General features: G+C 41.9%; 1 protein-coding gene across 1 annotated transcript in view; it reads left to right on the top strand.

Moving 5' to 3' along the window:
- MSN (moesin) overlaps positions 1 to 26001 on the top strand; it is a 90594-nt gene that overhangs the window by 42083 nt on the left and 22510 nt on the right. Inside the window, exons 3-6 of the mRNA XM_075184560.1 lie at positions 21125 to 21220; positions 21782 to 22056; positions 22938 to 23021; positions 25801 to 25947. Coding sequence (XP_075040661.1) covers positions 21125 to 21220; positions 21782 to 22056; positions 22938 to 23021; positions 25801 to 25947 — 602 coding nt within the window. The remainder of the gene's footprint in view (positions 1 to 21124; positions 21221 to 21781; positions 22057 to 22937; positions 23022 to 25800; positions 25948 to 26001) is intronic.

Here is a 26001-nt window from a genome sequence, read left to right as displayed (position 1 = left end):
GTAGGTCGTCCATAAGTTTGGCATAGATTAGTGGAATTACGTATAAACCAGTCATGACACTTTTTGGAAGTGCCCTTAAAGTATGCAGACATACATTATAACCCCCTTTTGAAATATCTATATTTCAAAAGGGGGTTATAATGTATGTCTGCATACTTTAAGGGCACTATACATTTTTTTGTTTTCTAGGTATTTAATTATGTATGTTTTTTTGTTTGCTGTAAGCTCTCAGGCAGGCTCCTCCTTGGGTCTCATGTCTGGCATCCTCGTATAACCTTGTTGTCATGTCTTAAGCTGATTTCTCTGCTACCTTAAGTTATTATTTATATCTCACAACCATCCATTAGATACATTAGTATTTTTACTAAAAGCAGTATGGTTCAGTAGCATTTTAAAAAAACTTACCAAGATGCTAAACCTAAAGCCGTCCTCCCCAATCTTAGATGTGGCATCATCCTGCATGGATACTTGTATTTCAATTTTGTATGCCCTGGGTTGAAATTGTTGAGTGATTTAATTAGTAATCTGTGAAAGTAAAGAGCTATATCTGCACATGTTCTAGTGATAGTTTTGTGATGGCATAAAAGCTTCAGTTCTAATGAACTATAGTAGGGTATAGTCAAATCTCTGTAATTAAGGTGCACCCCAAGCAATTAGTATGTTGTTGGTGCTCTAGTGGATGATCCGCTCATGTGCAATAACACCAAGGCAAGGAAACCTTTAGCATTCTGTGGCCACTTGTATTACATCATTTAGGGAGAAATGCTTGTGCTTGTATGGACACAGATAAACTGTAGTGATTGAATAGTGTTGCATTTACCTATATCGAACATGAGCATATAGAAAGTAAGCTAATATTATTGTACTGATCTAAAGCGCTTGATGTCTTTGCATGGACTGCATATTAAGTGTCAATAGATGAAATAATAACACAAGTGACATCCAATAACACAGACTTAACAGTAAAAGGAGTTAAAGAAAAACATTATAATTTGAACTATAAACTTTACAAAAATTGAAGGCAATGGTCGAAGTGGAATTTAGAAGTGTTATGAAAAATGCAAGTAAATGGAATTTTATAGTTTGGAAGTTGTAGAGGAAGTGCCAGTGTTACATACCACCGTATACTAACCCACTTTCCCCACCAATTGTGTAAGTATATTAATGTGTGGTAAGAATAGGTTTGAAGGAAGGTGGGTTTTTAATATTGTCAAAATAGGGAGTGCACAGCATAATAGAAGTTAAATTAATGGTATCAATTTGTCCATACATGAAACACTATTTAAACTAGAGATGGTCACTGACCCCCGTGTTTTGGTTTTGGATTCGGTTTTGGATCTGGATTACCGTCGTGTTTTGGTTTTGCAAAACCGCCATTGCGTGTTTTGGTTTTGGTTTTGTTTTGTTTTGCTATTTTGTTGGAAAATCAATGTTTTTGGGCCTAAAATAACCCAATTTAGTGCTCCAACTGTTTCATAGATAAGTAATCTAATTGTAGAGGTAATAAATCATCCAAAAAACTGTTTAATTCCTGGTAGGTAGGCCTTCATTTATTCTACACAAAAAACAGATTGTCTTCCTCTCCATCTATGCATATTGGCAATGCAGCCATCGTCTTTGGATGTATATTACACCCTACACTTGTAGTTCAATATGTAATGAAATGGAAAAAGGCAGTTTGCTTTCTGTCTCTATAGGCCCCCCTCCACTTGTCAAAAATACAATAAAATTCAGCCATTATAGACTGTACAATATTAATTGAAATGGACAAAGCCAGTTTGGTGTCACTCTGGTAATTTATCCTTAAGGGTAGGGTGTCAGACAAACAGCAGCCTTTCAAGACGGTATGTGATATGGAAATGCCACAAGTCCCTTTCCTCTTTGGGGGTAGATTGCACCCTACACTTACATAGAAAGTTTTAAAAAGATGTTATCGGCATCATCTTCAGCTTAATCCTCACCCTCATCAGTGTGTACGTCATCATCACAGACTATCAATTCATCGTCGCTTGAATCTGCCATTAGAGAACAGTCAGTGCTTGGATGTCATGGATGGTGAAGGCCTTCCTCGTGGAAGATGTAGTTCATTTTTATAAGCATCATTTTCTCCACATTTTTGGGAAGTAACCTTCTACGGCGATCACTGACTAAGTTCCCTGCTGTGCTGAACACTCGTTCAGAGTACACACTGGAGGGTGGACAGCTTAAGAATTGTAAAGCAAGTTTGTACATGGGTTTCCATATGACCTGCTTTTCTTCCCAGTAAGGAAAGGGACTGTCTGACATTTCCATATCAACAACCTCTTGAAAGTAATCCTCCACCATCCTTTGCATGTTTATACTCGTATTGGATGGAGTTATGGGCAAAGTGACACATTTTTTTTGAAAAATCCTTCAAACTAGCCCAGATGTTAAATTGTTCTGGTCTGCCCCCTGCGTCTTCCCTGCTTCTTTTTGGGAAATTTAATTTTTTACGAGCAGCAGCAACTTGAGAAAGTTAAGGATGACACGTCGTCAAGCCGAGGCTCAGTTCAGCGGCCAACTTGCTGAGCAATAGCTCCTTGCAAAAGTTCACATCTCGCTCATTTACAAGTAAAGACTCCATGTAGGTTTTAAACCTTGGATCAAGCACAGTGGCCAAAACGTACTGATCCGAGTTCAAGATCTTAATAACTCGAGGATCATTGTGAAGCGAATTAAGTACTTGATCGACAAGGCAAACATACTTGCTTCTCCTTCATTTTCTCAAGCTACTTTTCCAATAGTCTAATTAAAGGAATGACTTGTCTCAAACTAGCAGAGTCTGCACTCACCTCACATGTCACAACTTCAAATGGTTTCAGCACCTTGCACAGCACTGAAAGGATTCCCCACTGTGCAAGAGTGAAATACATCCCCCTCCTTTCCCAATGTAATGGCTTGTGCAATATGCTTGGATGGCTTTGCGCTGTTCCTCCATCCTCTGCAGCATGTACAGGGTGGAATTCCACCTAGTTACCACCTCTTGCTTAAGTTGGTGGCAGGGCAAGTTAAACTGCTCTTGGAGCTGCTGCAATCTCCTACATGCTGAATGCCTGAAATTTTACGGGCCACCGAAAGCATCTTCTGCACCTCACAGTTATTTCTTAGGAAGCTCTGCACCACCAAGTTGATGGTGTGAGCAAAACAGGGAATGTGTTGGAAATCACCCAGCTGTAATGCTCGCACTATATTGTTGGCGTTATCAGAAATGACATGCCCTGGGGAGAGTCCATGTGGTATAAGCAATGCATCAATCACATCTCTCAGTTTGCGTAACAAATTGTCAGCCGTATGCCTGTTAGTGAAGCCGGTGATACAAAGAGCGGCCTGCCTGTAACAAATGTTACGTAGTGGTGTACATGCTGCTCCTGTTCCTGCTGGTGAAGGTGAATGACCAACCCAGTGGGCTGTCAGTCATATAGTCTTTGGTTTGCCCACTTCCACCTGTCCACATATCTGTAGTTAAGTGGACAGTGGGCAGAATGGCATTTTTCAGTGCAATCTCTACATTTTTACACACTTTTTGGCATAGTTGTGAATTTGCTTTACGGGAGAAATGGTGTCGCAATGGAATTCTGTAACGCAGACACAAAACCTCAATTAACTGTGAAAAACCAGCTGCGTTTATTGTGGAGATTGGACGCAGATCTAACACTAACATTGCAGCCATGGCGTCTGTGATTCGCTTGGCGACTGGGTGACTGCTGTCATATTTGCTTCCCCTCGCAAATGATTGTTTCACAGTTAATTGCTGAAATGTAGGACTGCTCATTTTCTTGACCTGCCTCTGGGATGACGATTCACCCCCAGCAGCAGCAGCAGCAGTGGGACTAACGCTTTCTTTAGAGGAACCAATAATAGTGCAGGAGTCATCCAGCCTCAAGTGGGAAGCCGGGCTAACTCCGAGCACTACTGAGGATATTGATGAGGATGGTGTGGTGGGTGTATTTTGTAGCCGTCGGGATGTCGGTGAGCGGAGGGTCTTAGCTGATGATGGAGTGCTTGTAATTTTTTGGGAAGAACTTTCAGCTTTTCCCAACACTTTGCCATGAACTCTCGTTATATGGCGTAACATAGACGAGGTTCCAAGATGGTTAAGGTCCCTCCCTCGACTGACTGTGGCTTGACATACGCTACAAATGGCTATACAATTGTTGTCTGGATTTGGGTAGAAATAATTCCACAAATAAGAAGTGGATTTTTTTGTTTTATGCCCAGGCATGACAATGGCCTTTTTCTTGACACGTGCCAGAACTGCTGCCACTGGTGCAGGACTTACACAAACAACCTCATCCTCATCAACATCCTCATTAGCGCACTCGTCGCCTACACAAATCTCCCCCTTATCCTCTTCTAATTCCAAAGTGGCATCCTCAATTTGTGTATCACCGGCTACACTCAGGCTATTAAGGCACACATCAGCAGAATGCTCACAATTAGACATCCCACTGTTGGATGGACTCTCCACAGGGATTGGTGTCATTTGTGAATCAGAGCAAACATTATCCTCTAATGTCTTACTGTTATCTTGCAGCTCGGCTTTGACGTGTAACAGTAGTTGTGCACCAATTGTAGGCTCGGTAACTTTTTGGGATCTGCCACTAATAGAGAAAGGTGGAGGCCTCATTGTCTCTTTGCCACTGCGTGTGTAGAATGGCATGTTGGCATTTTTTTTTTTTATCGGCACTTAACTTTTCCTCAGTTACACTTCTTTTTCGCTTCAACACAGTAAATTATTTTATTTTTTTTGGACTGATTTCGAAACGCTCTGTAGTTTGACATCTCCTTGCCCAGATGATGTACTGGGAACACTACCATCAGGACCGGTGACAGAACCTGGTTGCTCATTCTGATCATATGTGGACTGCTTTGAATCCATTCTGAGTGCAAAGCACTTGTAGTGGTAAAAATTATTTGGTAAGATACTGCTGACAAATATGACTTTTGACAGCCAGAAATATTAATGCACAATTAGGGAGGACACCCCAAAAGCACTGAGGAGTGCTACAAATTATTTGGTGGATACTGCTGACAGTAATTTTGACAGCCAGAAATATTTATGCACATTTATGGGGGACACCCCAAAAGCACGGAAGAGTGCTAAAAATTATTTGGTGGATACTGCTGACAGTAATTTTGACAGCCAGAAATATTTATGCACATTTATGGGGGACACCCCAAAAGCACTGGGGACTGCCAAATATTACTAAAATAAAATAAATCTCTATTCTCCTCTCTTCTCTAGCGATTTTTGTTACTGCAATTAGAATATTGTATTCTCTGTCCCTGCTCTAATCAGCCTTGACTACACCCTGCTCTCTCCCTCTGTCAAATGGCGATGGATTGCTGTGGAGGCGTGCATTTATAATCTTGAAGTATTGCGAGAACCGAGCCACGAGATCCGACGACGTCCCGATGACGTTCGGCCTCTATTTGGATTCGGGGCGGGAGAGTACAGAGCTACTCAGCTCGGTACTCGGATACCCAAAGTTTGGGTGGGTTCGGTTCTCGGGGAACTGGACCCGCCCATCTCTAAATTAAACCAAGAAATACAAAAAATCCTGCAGTACAGTCTGGGGTTACCATTAAAGTTACTCTAAATATGGATACATTTAACAATAAATTATTTAAGTGTATATTAATTGTAATAGTATTAAAAAACTTGGGATAATTCTGAATTTATAAATTGTCATCAGACAGATTAAATATAAAGTGATTTATTAAATTTACATCTTTTGATAGTTTTTCTTTTGCTCCCTTCTTTCTCATCCTCTGACATGCTAATGTATGTAAACAATTTATGGAGTTCGTCAACAAATGTACAAATATAATATAAAAAAAATTCATGGGTTGTACCAGTACTTCATTTAGGCATTAAGGTGTTACAGGGCCCGTGCAATCTGAAGTATATTGGTAAAACAAAGAGACCATTTAGAATAAGAGTACAAGAACAAACTAGGAACATCATATATTTAGTTACTTCACATATGGGGGGACTTCAATTCTCGCTCTCACGCTCTATCTCTCGCGCGCTCGCTCTTTCTCGGGCGCTCGCTCTTTCTCGCGCTCCTCAAACTCAGAAAATTTGTGTGTATGATATATGACACATACACAGATTGTTCCAAATAGTATCTTTATTGCAAACCAGTAGGCTCTTAGAATACATTTTCAAATTCATCTTGGTCCTACTGTGAATCTGAAGGAAAGCTGAAAAAATGAAGACCAAAGATAATTCTAAGACAATTAAAGGTAATGTTATAGACATGCACAAGATAGGGAAAGGCTACAAATGTAATATTTGGTACTTCAATATCTCAGTTTAGGTACACCGCTTAATCATATCAAGAGCTCTGCTTACAACTGGCTGGTATGGGAGGGTGGCCATCGCTGAGGAAAAACGATATCAAAGCACGTCATGTCAGAACACATCCGAGTGGCCAATTTACAATGTAGGATAAGGTTTTGTGGTCAGATGAGACAAAAATTTAGCTTTTTGGCCCCAATTCAAAATGCTATGTATTGCGCCTTACAAACACTGCCCATTCCTCAGTAAACACTATTTGTGGGGGTGCTTTTCCTCAGCAGGGACTGTGCAGAATACAAGCATATGCTGGAAGACAACCTGCTTCAGTCTGCTAGAAACTAAAACTTGGGAGCTAGTTCATCTTTCAGCAGGACAATGATCCCAAGCACAAGGCAACACTCCTGTGGTAGAACAACAAAAAGGTGAATGTTCTACAATGGCCAATTCAAACTACAGATCTCAGTCCAATTGAGAATCTGTGGCACTATTTCAAAATTGCAGGCCACAAGCGTTATCCAACCAACCTGTTCACTAAAAAACAAAATTTGCAAGGAGGAATGGGCAAACCTACCTCCCAAACAGTGTGCAACCCTGGTAGAAACTTACACCTCAAAGAGTTAAAGATTTTATTGCAACAAAAGGTGGTTCTACAAAGTACTAGTCTGCAGGGTTTGAATTCTTATGAAAGCATAATTTCTGTGTTAGTGGTCAATCCAGGATTGATGTACTGTCGTTGCGTTCTCCATAAAGATCAGTGACACGGTGCTTACAGGACTTTGGAACACATTGCAGCTCTGAGCCATAACTCTATTCTGCACTTTATTTTGAGATTATTATCTTTTATTTCCACCAGTAGTTATAACCTTCTTCCAAGAAGAGAATTGTTGCACTAAATTCCAACCCAAACAGAAGCAGATCAGCTGGGTTAAGGGATTTGAGCTTCTATGTGGGAAGCAGCTGTTGATGATGTACACAACTACTCCACTGCTGCAGCAAAAGAAAAAAAAAAAAACCTTTGTTGAGGAGCCAATTATAGAGCCAGATTTGTAGGTCAGACTGGGGAAAGTATTGGGTGTTGTCTGCTGGAAGAAATGATGAAGAATGACACTTATTAGCTGTTCTGTTGAGAACGAATTGTTGCTGCCAAATTCCCTTAGTGTGTGTTAGTCTGGGTGAGGTTATAAAGGACTTTATGCATTTTTCCAACTGGCCTTTGGTCATGCAGTAGTCTTCGAAATCTACAGAGTTCAGATCTTTCTCTCCTATAACACTTTTCCACACTGCCTCAAGACAGTTGCATGTCTTTGGGTTAATCCCCATTGGCTGATGCTGAACCTCATATCCCTGTAATTAGTAGAAGTAACACTTTCAATTTTAGAATATATTTATAAGGTTGCACTTACTTCAGACATTTAATCATTTACACTTTCATAGAAAAGTGTATTATTTTCTGCTATTTCTCTGTTATGGTAATAAATTCCTACATGTGCCAAAGGAAAATTTAACACTTTTCCTAGTTTATAAGTAATGCCCCGCACTCCTGGCGATAATACTGTATTTAATTTTATTCTTTTACTACATAATAATAATAAATATATAGGATCAGGCAACATGGCCGAATTTGATCCATACTCGTTTGCAGCTTTAGGTTAAAATCTTCTGCATTCACTTAGTTAAAGTGATTGCCAAATCCCGCAGCCTCCACCGATGTGTGCAGTCTCCTGTTTTTGTCTTAACTGATCACAGAAAGTGTTGGGCAAATTTTATTACACTAATCTCATGTGTACAATTGTGGATCAAAATTGACCATGTATGCTAGCTAATAGTCTTCTCACTTTGAAACCACTTTTCACTAAGTTCAATAGAGATCTGTGCTAGAGAATTGCTTCAAACAGAATCTGACTAGGAAATAACACTGTAAAATATTGTATGCCTCTCGTGTGCGTTACACATAAGCCTTGATGACCTCTAGGGGTGACATTTAATACAGGCCATATATGTAATATATAGGTTGCATTCCAATTATTTCAGATGATTGAACAATAAAATCTGCACTGATTGCAGCACATCTATGCAGCATGTGTATTTCATATATAACTGGCTAATTACAGCTGCTCTCTGCTCATGTACATCCGAAACAGACTTCACTCAGAGCAGTATTACACACGTGTAAATATTACTTATCCCAAAGATATTGTTTGTGATCTTTTAATAATGGGAGTATCGAAAAATCCACCCACTTGATTGTCCTGTTTTTTGGAGACGTTTTCCTATGTGAAAATGCCAGTTCCTAGAGATACTTTTGCATAGACAATCAGTTTACAAATTGCACAGAAGCACGTATCGTAAAAGCCATCACATGCATAAGTGTGTGTTCCAGATTTTTATGTTCATCTAGTTACATCAAGAGTCAGAATCCCGATTTGTACTAAATTCACAGTGAAAGATCCACAGGCTCAAAAACTGAGCTTATTGGGACACATAGGAGGCCTGACTGCCAGTAATAGGAGTTCTAGTTGTCTCAACTATGGTGTTACCTGATAAATATCAATTTGGGTGTCGTGGGCATAGAGGTGGTATTGGAGCCGAGGGAACTGATAAGATAACCAAGGGAAGAAGAGTAGGGGGTCAATAATGGGACCTTGGGACAGACGGCAAGGGGAGGTGTAGACAAGGGTAGAGACAGAGATTGAGCATTTGGAAAGGTAGGAGGAGAACCAGTGCAGCACGATGGAGGTAGTTGGAGTGAAGGGTTGCAGGCAGTAGGAGAGGGTGGTCGACCGTGTTAAATGCTACAAAGGGGTCAGTAAGGATAAGTAGCTTGAAATGAAATAACCCTTAGATTTAGTAGTAAGGAAATCAGTAGTGAACTTGGTGAGAGTAGTTTTGGTGTAGTGAAGTGATCGAAAGACATAAGGTGGTGAAGCAGTTCTAGAAGACTTGCTCAAGAAGCTTGTAGGTGAAAGGGAGATGGAGCAGTAGTTCAGATAGGGAGGCAGGGTAAGTATGTGGGAGACCAGGGTGTGTTTGAAGTAGGAGAAGATGGTGCAAGAGGCAGAGAGTGAGAAATGGGACAAAATTTTACAAGTTTGAATTTGAAGTGGGGGAAGTCGGCATGAGAGCACAATGTTCTCCAGATGCTTATTGGTCCAAGAACATTTTTGTAGTTGGCAGGTCAGTTTACAATGCCAATGTTGAAGTAGGTATCATTGTAAAATGTTGGGAACACTAGGGGCATAGGAGTCCAGGGCCGAGGTAATGGTGCAATTTTAATGGAAGACAGTCTGGTCAGGACGGGATGGTAAGGATAGGGGTGAAAAGAAGGTCCAAAGAGGAGTACAATGCTGCATCAGAGGTGTCAAGGTGGCGCTTTGTTAGAGTAGCCATAGGCCGTGGGGAAGGTGATTGGGGTATCGAGATGGTAATGAGAGAGGGAAGGGGGGAGTTGCTGAAGTCGTAGACACCACAGAGGTGGAAAAAAAAAAAATCAATAGTGCCCACTTGTGGGAGGTGGAGGAGGGTCCATTGGGAGATACCAAATGAGGACGAGAGGGAGAGATTGTCACGGGCACTAGGAGTCTTTGCCCAGGATATCACCAGATGATGGACTTACCAGAGTAATATAGCTGGTACTATGGTTCTCTGGTAGCAGGGTGACAACGGAACAGGAGAAACAGCAGATGGTGAGAGAATGCTCAAGGAAAGTCTATGACTAGCAGCAACTGGTAATGAGTAGATGAATGTACACGAGGAACCAGATGGACAAGTAAACGTGAGGAGAGTCAGTGGTCTGCGTATAGCAAGTTGTACCACTGCTATAGTGAGGAGGAATGTCCAGGAGTAGCGAGGAGGTAGTGAGAGTCAGCGGTCTGCGTATAGCAAGTTGTACCGCTGTCTATAGTGAAGGAATGGATTCCAGGTGCAAGTAGGTAACGGGGAAGTCAGTGGTCTGCGTATAGCAAGTTGTACCACTGCTTATGTGAGAGGATACTGGAAACTGGTGTCACAGGGAAACAGGAGTCAGTGGTCTGCGTCAGCAAGTTGTACCACTGCTATATATATGTGAGGAGGGGCACGAGGAGATGAATTTAAAGCAGAGTATACACGGGGCACACAGAACTTGATCCCACGATGATATCCACAATACAACAATAACTGACAAGCGCTGCTTGAAGTATACAAAGTCACAATAGCTATCCAGGTAATAGGAAACAAAGTCAATAGTAACAATAGTTTCAGTGGATAGGAGACTCAGGAGAAGAACACAACTCAGTCCAGATGGATATGCAATACAAAAGCAAAGTCAATGGAAAGTATGCATACCGCGGTTCAGGTAAGCAGGCTGTCAGAGAGACGTGCAGGGATACCTGAACGGCTGAAGGCCGGCAGGAGGAGAGACCACTGGAGGGTGGAAGCGGTAATCAGGTTGGTGCAGCGCACGGCAGGTAATCCAAATCAACGAAGCAATACTCAGGAAGCAGTAGTAAGTGGAACTGGAAACATGAAGAACACGGGAGAGTTGAGGCTGTCTGGTATCCAGTAGTAGAGGTAAAGGCAGCGGAGAGCTGACACGCTGAACACAGGAGAGTTGAGACGAACTGGAGTCCGGTAGTAGTAGCAGATAGGAATCAGCTAAGAGCATACACGATGAACACGGGAGAGTTGAAGTGGTCTGGAAACCACAATAGCAGTAAACAGGAATCGGCTGGAGCTGAATACACGAGGAAACACAGGAACACCTTCAGAGGCTCATGGGGAATGAGACTCCAAGATCAGGCAACCAGGTAATGATCACAGGTGGTTTAAATAGGGAGGGTTGCCTGATCATCCAATCAATTAAAAGCAACAGGTACTGAAGGTTGATAAGGGCTGCACATGCGCAGACCCTCAGGATGGCGGACGGCCATGGTTCCTGAACACAGGAGAAATGGCACTCACAGTCCGGTTAGTGACAGAGATGTTTGAAGGATGTGGGCTTAGTAGAATTGTCCATTGGGATGTTGAAGTCTACCCAGATGAAACAGGGGAGGTCAGAAGAGAGGAAATGTGGAAGCTAGTCAGAGAAGTTATCAAGGAATTGGGAGACTGGATTAGGTTGACAATAGATGAAGACAGGGTGGACAAAGTGGATGGGGTAAACAGTAAAGAAGGAGAGGGAAAGATTTGGTTCAGAGATTGGAGGTCTAGAAATTAGGTTAGCTGAAGCAATCAGGATATAAACCAGAGAAGACTAACACAAGAAGGAATGTAGCAGATTGGTGGTCTACAGAGTATGTCATTGGCTACTCCAGGTGATTATGGAGCCCATATATGGTAGATACTGGGCTCCACTGGAAAGCTTGTTGGGAGACTAAAGATTTGTTCCTCCCCTGTCTGTCTAAAGCACTGATGTACTATCATACTTTACTGTGGAATGCCACATATTTTCTATTTATAAAACAACCACCCTCCCGCAGTCTAGCACAACTGCAGGGTTTCCATGTCCCAGGGTCCACTTTGTATCTTGTGTGCTTACTGCTGCAGTTCCCAGGGTGAGTACATCAGGCACTGTGTGGGGTCTTTGACATGTGATCTCTGCAGTGATGCTAGTTTTGATATAAAATGCTTCTTTATAATGTACCTTTCCAAGAATGGTGCATGCTGTTGGCACTGTCAGTTTACTTTTTATTCCTGCAATTGATTTATCTTGCAGTGTTATTCAATGCAATGTTTATTAGTCGGCTACAAAATTATGTACAGTAAATTTAAAAATCAGCAGTTTGCACTCCGATAGTATCTGATGGTACACTGTTGTTTTACCACTAAAACACACATATAACCATGAAACATGGAAGAATAATTGCTTGGCTTTCAGTCAAGAACTTTTGAAAAATAAAATTGAAAATAAATTTGATTCTTTTATTCAGCAAGTGTTTTTAAATTTACTTTTGATACAACCTGTGTTAAATGTCTATACTGAAAATGTATGTGAATGAAAATTGAGAACAGATGTATTGATATCAATTTATTGTGCCACACGCACAACCTGTCCCTAGCCAGCCTTAAAGGTCCTGCACAAATATTAACAGCTATTTTGAGATCATGATGGTCCTCTCAGATTGGAAAGGTTCTCTGTGAGGATGCTGTATTTCTGATAGCAGGAGAGAGTGACGCTGGCTGGACAGTGGGCCTCCGTTTCCGCTGTTTGTGCAGTGACAGCTGACACTGATAGTGCGTATAATCTTAAACTGCTTGTTTATTTTCATTGAATCTGGCAAGTATCTTTTGAAAAAGCTGAACAAATGCCAGCTGATACAAAGCTTCAAATGTAACTTTCTCTTTCATCCAGTCTGGGGGACACTGCTTACCATGGGTTGTGGAGGGGAGCTTGTGGAGTTGGCACCTAACTAGTTAACTTTAGTACTGCCTACAGACCCCTCCCCTCTACAATCCCCCCGCCTCTTCCTCCTCAGTTTTTTTTAGGTGCCCAGGAGTTGGGCAGCGTTTTTCAGTACTTAGTGTAAATTTTAAAACTTTTATTTCTTTTATTTGATTTTCATTTTTATTTCAGGTAGCAGCGCTGGAGTGAGTTCTACTATAGAGAACACACTCACAGCTGTGCAGTGCAGGCATTCCCCTGTCAGATGAGAGCCAGCGGCTCTCACTGACAGGAACAGGAGAAGGAAGAATGGGTGCCTGATTTAGGAGTGACAAGCGGTCTCACAGACTGCTGTCACTCCTCCAGCCTCCCCGATAACCGGCGCTGCCATTACAGGCATAGAGCGCCGGTTATCGGATACTTAAGATGTCCGGCGGCCATCTTGGATTTCATCAGTCGGCGCTACGGAGAGAGGAGGAAGGGGGCTATACCAAGATCCCCCCCTCATACTTAGGAGGGGGGATCAAGGTATCTTTCGCTGCGGAGACCTCAGTCTTAGAGGTCTCCACTACTCTGCCACCATCACAAGGAAGAATTTTTTTTTTTTACAAGTCATCTTCCGCTGCAGAGACAGCATTACTGAAGGGGGGGGAGCTAAAGTATAGACTTCCCCCCTCCTTCCAGAGAGAGATGGTCTATCCCAGCCTTCTGGCGCCAAGAGAAGCCTGGGAAGAGTGAACAGAGCTGAGGGAGCAGGCACAGGACACTGCTGTTGGACTTCTCCCCTTTGTGGCCTATGGGCTAAGTATCTGATTTATTTAAACCCATAATCTGTTTTGCTGTGCACAAACTGGGTTAGTAAGGGTTTACATTATAGTCTCCCTACTTGCGCATATATATATATATATATATATATATATATATATATATATATATATATATATATATAATTATATTGTGTTTAAAAAAATTTACAAGTACAACTTTTATGACAAGATTAGTTGGTTACTTGTTATTCACTCTGTTCTCTCCGTGCATTACTCTCTCTATCTCTCTACTCAGCTAAATTTAACAATTAAGTCTGTGTGTTTGGTGTGCCTTCCTTTATAAAGATGACAGATAAGTGAAAGGGCCCTATAGCAAAATATTTCACATGTTCAAAATGTCATGTAAAATTACCTTGTGGGCAGAAGGGACTTTTTGGCGCTCTGATCTGTATGCGAAGCAGGGGTCCCCTCTGCGCAAACCCAGCAGATTTCAGGCCCACTGACGGAGGAGCCGGCCTGGGTGGCCTCCCTGACACAGTCGGTTTCCTCCCTAGCACAGATGGTTTTTCAATCTAATCAGTTGCTATCTACTGTGGCTACTTCTGTGGCTAATAATTCTAGTACTCATTTGGGCCTCCCTGTTACCACAGGTTCTATTGGAACGTCTATACCAGGACCTTCCTCTTCTCATACAGACCTAGCCCCTGTTCCCACAGAACCGGCATGGTCTACAGCATTTATAAAGGATTTGGATAAACTAAACCAGTTACTTGAATCCCCAAACATTCCACCTGCTGAAAGAAGGAGGCCTAGATCTGATAATACCCTTATGGTCCTTTCAGACTCTGAGGAGTTTTCAGAGGAAGAGGGGGAAATTATTTCTGATCCTGACCAGGTTAAACCTTTGGGGCAGGAAGAAAGCTCTAAAAGCCAATTTATTAATGATTTGGTTTTAGCTGTGAGACAGGCGTTGGACCTCCCAGAACCGGAGGTCTCTTTAAGAAGGCCAAAAGAAAGGCTATCCGTTTTCCCCCTTCTGTGGAACTTAAGGATATTGCAGAAGGAGCCTGGAAAGAGCCTGATAAGAGGTTCTCTGTTCCCAAAAGGTTCTCTTCCCTGTACCCATTGCAGGAGGAAGATGTCGTTCACTGGGAGAGTATTCCAAAAGTGGATATTCCAATAACCCGATTGGCCAAGCACACTTTACTCCCAGCTCCAGGTTCTGCATCTCTGCATGATGTCAATGACTGCAGAGTGGAATCCCAGCTGAAATCTATATTTACGGCTGCGGGTTCTTCCTTTAGGCCCACATTTGCTTCGGCTTGGGTGGCTAGAGCCATGGAAGCATGGGCAGATCAGCTGGCAGAGGCCTTACAGGACTCTGATTTACTTCCCCTGGCTTTGCATTTGAAGGAGGCATCGGGGTACCTTTATGAGGCGGCCCAGAACACAGTGGCTGTATCCTCTTCTATTCAGGCTGCATCTATTTCAGCAGGAAGAACGTTATGGCTGAAATACTGGGAAGGAGATGCGGAATCAAAAAAGTCAGTGGAAACCATTACTTTTTCTGCAGCAGGTTTGTTCGGTCCGGAATTGAATACCCTGATTTACCAGGCAACGGGGGACAAAAGTACTTCCTTGCCGGTATTCCCTAGCAGGAGCAGAAACCCTCGGGTCAGCTCCTTTCGTCAGCCTTTTCGGGGGACTTCCTTGCCTAGAGGACAGTCCTTTAGAGGCAGACAGCCCAATTCTTGAGGCTCCTCTGCCAGGGGGAGATCCTCGTTTGCAGCTAGACGCCAGGCCTCCAAGACCCAGGAAAAGCCTGCGTCCTGACGACCACTCTGTACTCCTGGAAGGGGCGCCAGTGGGGGGACGTCTGTCTTTGTTTCAGGAACAGTGGGCAGCGTCCTCCCAAGATTCTTGGATTCGGGGCATTATATCAGAGGGTTACTGGATAGACCTGCTGGGCCCAGTTCCACATCACTTCTTCATGACCCCGCTCCCCCGAGATCCATCAAGAAGGCAGGCGATACAGGATTGTGTCACCTCTCTTCTTTCTCAGAGTTATCTGCCGGGTCCTAGATTACCAGAAGGGACAGGGGTTTTATTCAAACCTGTTTCTGGTCGGGAAGCCGGACGGCTCCTTTCGTCCCATCCTAAACTTAAAGGGCCTCAATGTGCACTTACGGGTGGGCAAATTTCAGATGGAATCCCTAAAGTCAGTGATAAACGGATTAGAGAAGAATCAGTTTATAGCGTCCATAGACATAAAAGATGCATACCTCCATATTCCCATTTAGATCCAAAATCCGTCTCTTCTAGGATTCTCGGTGGGATCCTTCCACTATCCGTTTCGGGCCCTTCCCTTCGGCATCTCAACGGCACAGAGGGTTTTCACGAAGATCATGTCAGTTATGGCAGCATGTCTTCACCTTCAAGGAGTTCAGGTCGTGCCCTATTCAGACGACCTGCTCATCAAATCCTCCACGGAGAATTGCTTACGTCATCACTTATCCCTCACCTTGGCGGTTCTCGAGGGCCATAGATGGCTAATAAACTTAAGTAAATCCCAGATGGTTTTGTGTCAAAGCATGGTTTTCCTAGGGCTCATTATGGACCCCAGCCAGCAAAGGATGTTCCTGCCTGTCGAGAAGATCAGTTCTTTTCAAAGTATTACTACTCGGGTCTTGTCCTCTCCCAGCCCCTGAATGCACTTGTGCATGCGGCTGCTGGGAAAGATGGTGGCCTCCTTTGAGACCATCCCCTTTGGTCGAGCCCATTCTCGATGTCTGTGGACGAATGGTCAGGATCCCACCTACGTTTGGATCTCCAGAGAATCTCTCTATCTCCAGGGTGAGAGATTCACTTCAGTGGTGGCTGATTCAGGATCACAAGACAGTGGGCAGGTGTTTCGCTCCATGGTCTTGGATCATAGCTACGACGGACGCCAACCTAAAAGGTTAGGGGGGGGCGGTAATCCTGCACCTCAGGCTCCAGGGACTTGGGTCGGTTCAGGAATAGGCCCTATCCATAAACGTGCTGGAGTTGAAGGCAATTCTACTGGCCCTCCGGGGGGCGCAGTCCCTCCTCCAGGGCCACCCTGTCGGAGTTCAGTCAGACAATGCCAAAGCCGTGGCATATGTCAACAGGCAGGGATGAACCAGGAGTGCAGCAGCAATGAATATTGCAGCTCAAATTTTGGTTTGGGCAGAACAGGGGGAGTGGTCACTCCATCCGGAGGTTTTTCAGTCCCTGGTTCAGAGATGGGGTCTTCCGAACATAGATCTCAGGGCCTCCAGACACAACAAAAAGGTTCACAGCTTCTGCGCAAGGGCAAGAGACCCCTTAGCGGTGGCAGTGGACGTCATGACGATGTCATGGGAGTTCAGGTTGGGATACCTGTTTCCTCCGATTCCCATGCTTCCTCGCGTATTCAGACGAGTAAGGCAGGGAGGTCTGCCAGTAATTCTAATAGCTCCCTCATGGCCGCGCCGAGTCTGGTACGCGGACATAATCTTTATGGCGGAAGGACAGGGTTTCCGTCTTCCGTCTCGAGACGACCTTCTTCTGCAGGGTCCCTTCCGTTACCAGAATTTACCTCAGCTCAGTTTAACGGCATGGCTGTTTAAGCTAGCCTCTGGAGAGCTAGAAGTTTTTTTCCTCCAGCGTGGCGAACACTATGATGCGAGCCAGAAAGCCGGTCTCGGCTCGCACCTATCTCCGGATTTGGAAGGCCTATATCAGATGGTGCGAAAATAGGACATGTCACACGTCCTCCTTTCGTCTTCCTCGTTTATTGGCTTTTCTTCAAGATGGCCTAGAAGCAGGCCTTCGTTTAGGTTCCCTAGAAGTTCAGGTATCGGCACTTTCAGTCTTTTTTTCACCTGAAATTAGCGGATTTGCCAGATATTAGGACTTTCCTTCAGGGAGTCTTGCATATTCAGTCTCCCTATGTTCCGCCTACAGCACCGTGGGATCTCAACCTGTGCTGGACATGCTTAAAAGGCCTCCCTTTGAGCCATTATTTGTGGCAGATTTGAAGTGGTTGACCTGGAAGGTCCTCTTTCTTTTGGCTATTGCATCTGCGCGTAGGGTTTCAGAATTAGGAGCTCTGTCTTGCCGGGAACCATATCTGTTTTTTCACAAAGGACAGAGCGGTTGAGAACCCTAAGGGTGGGGCTGTGGCATTGTTAATGTTGCCTGGTTATTAGAATTTAGTTTCCAAGTTGGTTCACTTGTCTGCCCTCTACAGTGTTTGTGTTTGGTGTGCCTTCCTTTATAAAGATGACAGATAAGTGAAAGGGCCCTATAGCAAAATATTTCACATGTTCAAAATGTCATGTAAAATTACCTTGTGGGCAGAAGGGACCCTTTGGCGCTCTGATCTGTATGCGAAGCAGGGGTCCCCTCTGCGCAAACCCAGCAGATTTCAGGCCCACTGACGGAGGAGCCGGCCTGGGTGGCCTCCCTGACACAGTCGGTTTCCTCCCTAGCACAGATGGTTTTTCAATCTAATCAGTTGCTATCTACTGTGGCTACTTCTGTGGCTAATAATTCTAGTACTCATTTGGGCCTCCCTGTTACCACAGGTTCTATTGGAACGTCTATACCAGGACCTTCCTCTTCTCATACAGACCTAGCCCCTGTTCCCACAGAACCGGCATGGTCTACAGCATTTATAAAGGATTTGGATAAACTAAACCAGTTACTTGAATCCCCAAACATTCCACCTGCTGAAAGAAGGAGGCCTAGATCTGATAATACCCTTATGGTCCTTTCAGACTCTGAGGAGTTTTCAGAGGAAGAGGGGGAAATTATTTCTGATCCTGACCAGGCTCGCACCTATCTCCGGATTTGGAAGGCCTATATCAGATGGTGCGAAAATAGGACATGTCACACGTCCTCCTTTCGTCTTCCTCGTTTATTGGCTTTTCTTCAAGATGGCCTAGAAGCAGGCCTTCGTTTAGGTTCCCTAGAAGTTCAGGTATCGGCACTTTCAGTCTTTTTTTCACCTGAAATTAGCGGATTTGCCAGATATTAGGACTTTCCTTCAGGGAGTCTTGCATATTCAGTCTCCCTATGTTCCGCCTACAGCACCGTGGGATCTCAACCTGTGCTGGACATGCTTAAAAGGCCTCCCTTTGAGCCATTATTTGTGGCAGATTTGAAGTGGTTGACCTGGAAGGTCCTCTTTCTTTTGGCTATTGCATCTGCGCGTAGGGTTTCAGAATTAGGAGCTCTGTCTTGCCGGGAACCATATCTGTTTTTTCACAAAGGACAGAGCGGTTGAGAACCCTAAGGGTGGGGCTGTGGCATTGTTAATGTTGCCTGGTTATTAGAATTTAGTTTCCAAGTTGGTTCACTTGTCTGCCCTCTACAGTGTTTGTGTATTCCTTCTGAATCATGATTTTACTCTATATACTCTTGGCATTCTATATGCATATTAGTTTTAATGATGTGGTTCTCCAGTAAACCTGGTGCCATAGAAAATTATTTTGAGCTGCGTCAAGCTCAAACTGACGGGTGAATATTCCTCAAATCGCATTATAGTGGGAGCTCCTCTGAATGACGTCCCAACACAGAATTCAGAAAGTACAGTCAAAGTTGTAGCAAAGGTCCACAAAAAAAAATACTACTAAAAGCCGCAATTTGTCCTGGTATTTTAAAACTGTCCCCCAGTTTTCTTTGATGCAACAAGTTAACAGGCTAAGCGACGATAGTTTCCAACAACTTTTTTTTTTTTTTTTACAAATTAAAGCCAGTAATGGGTGTATTTTATGGCATCTGCAGCATTAATGATTTATAGTTGTTCCAATTATTCATCGCCAAATTTCTGAGAGCTCTGTACTACAGTCAACATGTTGCCGTTTCTCAAATGTCATATGCTTATGGAATGTTATGAATTAAAGCATAAACAATTTGTGACAATGAATGAATGTGTATATATATCTATCTACAGGAAATAGCAGCAGCTGGACTTCTGGTGTTCAGGTTCACAAACTAAAAATAAAACAAGCCAAGATACCAATCCAGTTTTTATAGGAAACACGGATCTGCACATCAAGATGATTGTGTCTGTGGGGGCAATCTTCTGAATGTAGAACCTGGAGGAGTGTTCCTCACTGAACACCTTGGGGCTAGGCAAACTTATCATTTATTGGTTGGTGGGGTCCGCAACATTTTCTCCCAGCAAAAGGACTTAACGCTTGCAGGTGTTAGAGTGCCAATACTAATGGGACACCTTGATCGCGTATAAGGTGTACTTTTTATTGGGAAGAGTCTTTATGTGTATTTTGACCAATATAATGATTTTGACACAAAATGCAGACAGTCATGATCTACTCTCTAATTGGCACATTAACAAATCACAAACAAATGAGCTATTGCATAGAAACATTGTAAGCTAGATGGTATCAGTAAGGAATTGCAAAATCCTGTAGTTAAGAAATAAATAGCGCTTCCGTAACAATAACCAATCAAAACTGATATATTTATATATATATATCAAGTTAGATTTTTATAACTCTTTTTCCAGCATATGCCCCTATCCTTGTCTGTTTCTTTAACTTTATTTTCTCTACTTGTCTTGTCATCATCCTGTATTTGCTTTGGAGATTGAAAGATAGTCCAAATAAAGTCTCCGAAAATAATTAAATCCTCATGCTAACTAATACAACTAAATTATTTGCAAGACAATATGTGTGTGAAGTTTTGAGATTATATGGGTTTATAACTTAAAAGTGTGGAATGAATTATAAACTGAATTTAAAAGCTGACTGCTATATTTTGGTCCGTATGCATAGGATACAAAACCTAATTGAACTGAAATGCCTATATATCTATAGCAACCACTCAGATTCTAATGGTCGTTAAGTTAATAGTGTTGTTGATGTACATATGAATGAGTAAAACTTTTTGAAATTGTATGTACTGTTGCAAATATTAGATACAATTTGTTTCTTATGGGTTAATTGCTCCCTGTTCTCATACCAGTTCTTAGGCGCCCTTACACAGGCAGATCAAGCTGCTTAATGCCACCCTCGCACTGCTAGATCAATATCCAATTTGAAAAATTGGGTCTAAATGTAATAAATTCAGCCATTTGGCTTTTATGGCATACACAGTGCAGTTGGATGATAGCCATGTATGCTGTCTGACCACATTTTCCACCAGTCCTAATGAACATCAAATGTTGATAGAGATCCGTCATCGCAGTGTATGTGGCTAACTTTTAAGCTGGACAAACAGCACTGACCTTATGGCCAGTTGGGACAATTTTGAAAAGGTTCTCCAGACATTATACTATGGGTAGTATAAAATGTATAATTTCACATGGTCAAATTTTGTTTAGGCTGCCAGGAAAATGTGGTCAGCTGTTAATTACATCACTGTATTTGTGAGTTGGTCATTGGTTGACCATAATGTATATTCTTGCTATCCAGTTATTTTCTGCACTTGTGGACAAATTGGCAGAGACTTGATTGTTCAAACAGGCATATGTGGCCAGTTGTACAAAAGATATTCGGTAGCCTAGATACCATTTATTTCTGTTACTGCATGACCTAGCAAATGGGACACACATATATGGGATTCTTTAACTTAAGTGTTGTATATTTTTTAACATGTGTCCTAATTAGAACAAAATTTACGTAACACCTGTTTCCTTCTCCACAGGTTGTGAAAACAATTGGCCTACGAGAAATCTGGTACTTTGGGCTCCAGTACCAGGACACAAAGGGCTTCTCAACGTGGTTAAAGCTCAACAAAAAGGTTTTTTCTCTTTATATTGATATTCTTTCCACTTTATCTAAATTGTGAACTAACCACAAACAAGAATATTGTGGATACATTGTTTGCTTAAGTATTTTGGCCCTTTTTTTTTTTTTTTTTTTTTTTTTTAGCATGGATCAGCTGCTTCCAGAAGGGGGCTTTACAGACTAATTGCAGTGCTTTTATAGAAAATCATGTCCTTTTTAGCAGGAATCGGTCTTTGTTTCTTAAGCTACAATATGAAGGAAAACGTCCCTCTCGTGCAAGCCTCAGACATCTAACTATCGTCTACCGACAAACGTTGCACAGCCGTATTTGCATGGCTAAAATGCTTATTATTATTATTATTATTATTATTATTATTCTTAATAATAAATAATATCATCATTATTCTTTTATGCAAAACCTTTGTCTTGCTAGTTAGCATACCTTAATGATGGCATTGCTTCTATCACACACAACATTCTTTTTGATCAGTGTGCTAAAGCAATATGTGCCTTATTTGTTTATACAGAAATTTAGATTATGCTAAATTTTAATGATGGACTGTTATTTACTCAGGTGACCTCTCAGGATGTACGGAAAGATAGTCCGATGCTTTTCAAGTTCCGTGCCAAATTCTACCCTGAAGACGTTTCTGAGGAATTGATCCAGGATATTACCCAGCGACTCTTCTTTCTGCAAGTGAAGGAAGGAATCCTGAATGATGACATCTACTGCCCACCAGAGACTGCAGTACTCTTGGCCTCATATGCTGTGCAGGCCAAGTATGGTGATTTTAACAAGGATGTGCAAAAAACAGGCTATTTGTCCCAGGACAAGATTCTTCCTCAGAGGTATGAGTGCACAGAATGGGTATTTTATTTTAGCTTACCTCAGCGCACCTCAAATAATTTAGATAAGTGCTTCTGTCCAATTCTGATGGCATCAGTGTTCATGGCTGCTCATGCTAATTCAACTACTTGGAGACATGGTAACCAGGGCCAGACTTTGTTTGTTTTTCTCTTTTGTATCCATACCCGACATCATTCCATTTACATTGTACATGGACAAAATAATATGATTTTCCAAGCTAGTAACTGAGCCAAGATAGCCTAAAACATTAAGGGCCAGTAAATACTAAAAATAAATAAGAAGAACACTTGAAACCCGTATGGAATGCAGCAATTCTGTGTCCCCATGATTTTTGTCACTCTAGCACTGTTCCTTTTTGTCATCAGGCCTAACACATTGTGCAGTGATGTGCATCAAAGCAATAATGGAAAAGGCACTATGTTAAATGTTTATGGCAAGTTAAATATGGAAATATGGAACTTTATTCATGTTTTGTATAACAAGAGTACTAAGATTTCTGAAATGTTTGCAATCAACATTATGGTCACTTTAATATATATATATATATATATATATATATATATATATATATATATATATATATATATATATATATATATATATATATATATATATATATATATATGAGTAATACACACCAACATAAAAGTAGAGTACGTTGTTATGGTCTGTGACCATATAAAATTGCAAATCGTATACATCTACGTGCTGAACTTGTGTGTTATAAAAGTGTGTACAAATGTTTTTGGTTTTCATAATAACTTTCAAAGAAACTAATTGATACAGTGTCCATCAGAAGTAAATAGATAACTTGTTTTGCATTAATCCAGATCTCATTTGGCTATGTAAATTTCTTGTGTAGAGTTCTGGAGCAGCACAAACTTACAAAGGACCAATGGGAAGACAGAATCCATGTCTGGCATGAAGAACATAGGGGCATGCTAAGGTAAGACCATTGCATTGTGTTGGCAGACATATCAGCAAACTGGACAGGATGAACTCTTCTAAAGAAAATCCTTGCTGATCAGCACAACTCAGTTAAAATTACAATCAAAATGGCCAAACAATTACAAGTCCATAACGTTCAAAACCGTATTCTTGAACAATCAAAGTAGACACTGATGAGTCATTATTATCAATCCTATTGGTCGAGGAATATATATCAGCCTGTCTATCTGCAATCAATGCCTCTTGGGAAACATGCGGCCGCTGCAGTCAATGCAACCTGCCAAGTGACTGAATCTGTCCTATTTGTCCTAATACGCTTGTTGCCAGTTTGGTAGTTTTGCTGAATGAACAGAGCATTACATATGTGGCTGACTTTGAGCTGCCTTAAAAATATTAACTGGTGGTTTACTTATTTTGGAACAAAGTTACAGAACAAAATAGTCAAAGTTACAGAAATTAAAGGACTGGCTTCAGCTGATAATGAAAAGCCCCGGAGCCCTAAAATGTACAGGATGTAGGTCCTAGCTACAGTGTTGTGTGCACTTAGTTACTGTTTCACATTTCAGTTTGTGGGGCATATTCAATTACGATTCACGGCTGCACGTATAAAACATTATTACGGTATTGCAATATCGTGGATATGGGGTGCGCACAGAAATCCACGATATTGCGGTACCGGGACCCGTGCGGCCGCGAATCATAACTGAATATGCCCCTGTGTATCTTATATTAATCAAATGCACTGTTTTTGCCTCTGGATTACTTCTGAGAGTCCTTTCACAGATGTATGAAAACGTGTATTTTATACATATACATGTTGTAAAATGTGCATTTGTTAAAACCGGTGTATACATTCTTATGTTAGGTTTTATGTGTATGTCTTAATGCAGTGTAATGTTAAGGTGTGTAGTTGTAAAGGTAAGATTTGGGTACTAACCATTCCAAATTAAAGCAGTGTGCATATAGCTTTAAATATTGGTGCAATCCCGCTATGTTTGTTTATTTATAAGATTGCAGCACCAGACAGAGAGGAAAATAGGACGTACCTGAAATAGGGACAAACAAGGTAGACATAATAAATGCAGATATGAAGATTGAGGGTAAGGCCCTACCTATAAAAGAGCTTATAACCTAATGGGAAGAGGACACATCTGAGTGTGGCTCAGAGTATAGACAGTGTGACCGTCGTGAGGGTGTACCATACAAAAGAGATGGGTTTTCAGAGGGTGTTTAAAACTTTAAAAGATGGGGAAGTGTCTAATTGGGTATGGTAAAGAACTACAGGGGGTAAATGTATGAACGTGCGGGTTCTTCAACACCCGCGTGTTCGGCGATTAAATTTCAAGCGGCGCTGCATTGTAAAGCTTAGTTTCCCTTTACAATGCAGCGCCGCTTGAAATTTAATCGCTGAACACGCGGGTGTTGAAGAACCGGCACGTTCATACATTTACCCCCCAGAAGTGGGTAGCAATACTGGAGAAGTCTTGTAGACGGAAGTGAGAAGTTAACAAAGATGACCTGCGGGTCAAAAGTACATCTGAGAGAGGAATTTGAGATGTATGAAGAGGTGGTGTTGATGGCTTCATAGATGAGGGTGAGTAATTTGAATTGGTTTCTGGAGGGTATGAGGAGACAGTGTAGGGGTTTGCAGAGTGAAGTTTCGCATTTGGAGCAGCGAGAAAGCAAGATAATTTATGTTGCATTTAGGATGTGTTCAAGCGGGATTAGATGAGCAGTGGGAATGCCCCATAGGTGTTTGGAGGAAGTTGCAAAAAGCGAAGTTCTAGCTTTATTTCTCCCTCATCCTGTTTGGGGTGACACTGTCAACTTGGCATCAATGCTTATTCAACTTTGCAGTACAGGACTCTCACTTCCAAATCAGGACCCTACCGTTCGGCCTGGGCACTGCGCCACAAGTGTTCATGAAGGTCATGGCAGTAATGGCGGCCCTCTTGAGAGCTCAGGGAGCCTCCATCATGCCTTACCTGGACGATCTTCTTACTGCCGAGTCAGTCATCTTACTTACTTTTTATTGTTTCCCTCTGCTCCATTCAGCTTTAGCTTCATCCATTAAGGCAGGTAAAGACACAAGTAGACTGGAGAAAGTGAACTTGGAAGGTTAGATAATTATTGAAAGATTACAAAATAGAGGTATGTATAGGAAATTGATGGGTTGGGAAAGGTGAAGGTATTATACATGATATAATAGTTTAATAATGTGTTTAGCTGGCCTTAAGTATTCTTTAGGTATGATAAGATTGGCATATCTGCCAATGGCTGTGACAATCTAAGACAGGAGATTCCCTCCGTTGCTGGGACAGGCTCTCTTCAAACAGACGGCAGACCCTGCTGACCCCTTCATATGAACTTTCCAGTTGCAAGAATGGGCAAGGGTTTCAACGGCTCCGTCGTCAGTTTGAGGGGAAAAAAAAAAAAGCCTACCCCAGAAGATGAGGGATCTTCTGCGATGGATTGTTAAGGTCACCGGGGGAGAGCAAAAAAAAAAAAGTACAATATTTTTATTTATTTTTTTTTCATTATTTTTTTTACATTTTTGTCCTATCTTAATTCCAAGTACAATTTAATTCTTACTACTGACATGCCTGAAATTATGTGATACTGCAATCTGATTTGCTGAATGTTTGTGAAATGTCCATGTTGCGAATCGTGATTACTTTTATGAATTGAATTTTGAGTGTATGGACAACTTGGATTTTTATTTTCTTTTGCGATTTGAAGTCTGTTTTAACAACGTTTTATATTATGCTACACTACAGGGAAGATGCTATTCTAGAATACCTGAAAATAGCCCAGGATCTGGAGATGTACGGAGTTAACTACTTTAGCATTAAGAATAAGAAGGGTTCAGAACTTTGGCTTGGAGTGGATGCTTTGGGACTGAACATTTATGAACAGAATGACAGGTAATTATCATATGAGGATAGATGCTGATTTGTCCAGGAAAGTGGTCATAATAA

This window comes from Mixophyes fleayi, chromosome 9 (genome assembly GCF_038048845.1).
Source record: "Mixophyes fleayi isolate aMixFle1 chromosome 9, aMixFle1.hap1, whole genome shotgun sequence".
Taxonomy (NCBI): Eukaryota; Metazoa; Chordata; class Amphibia; order Anura; family Limnodynastidae; genus Mixophyes; species Mixophyes fleayi.
The sequence above is the reverse complement of the archived record's forward strand: the minus strand, read 5'-3'. Positions and strand labels throughout refer to the sequence as shown.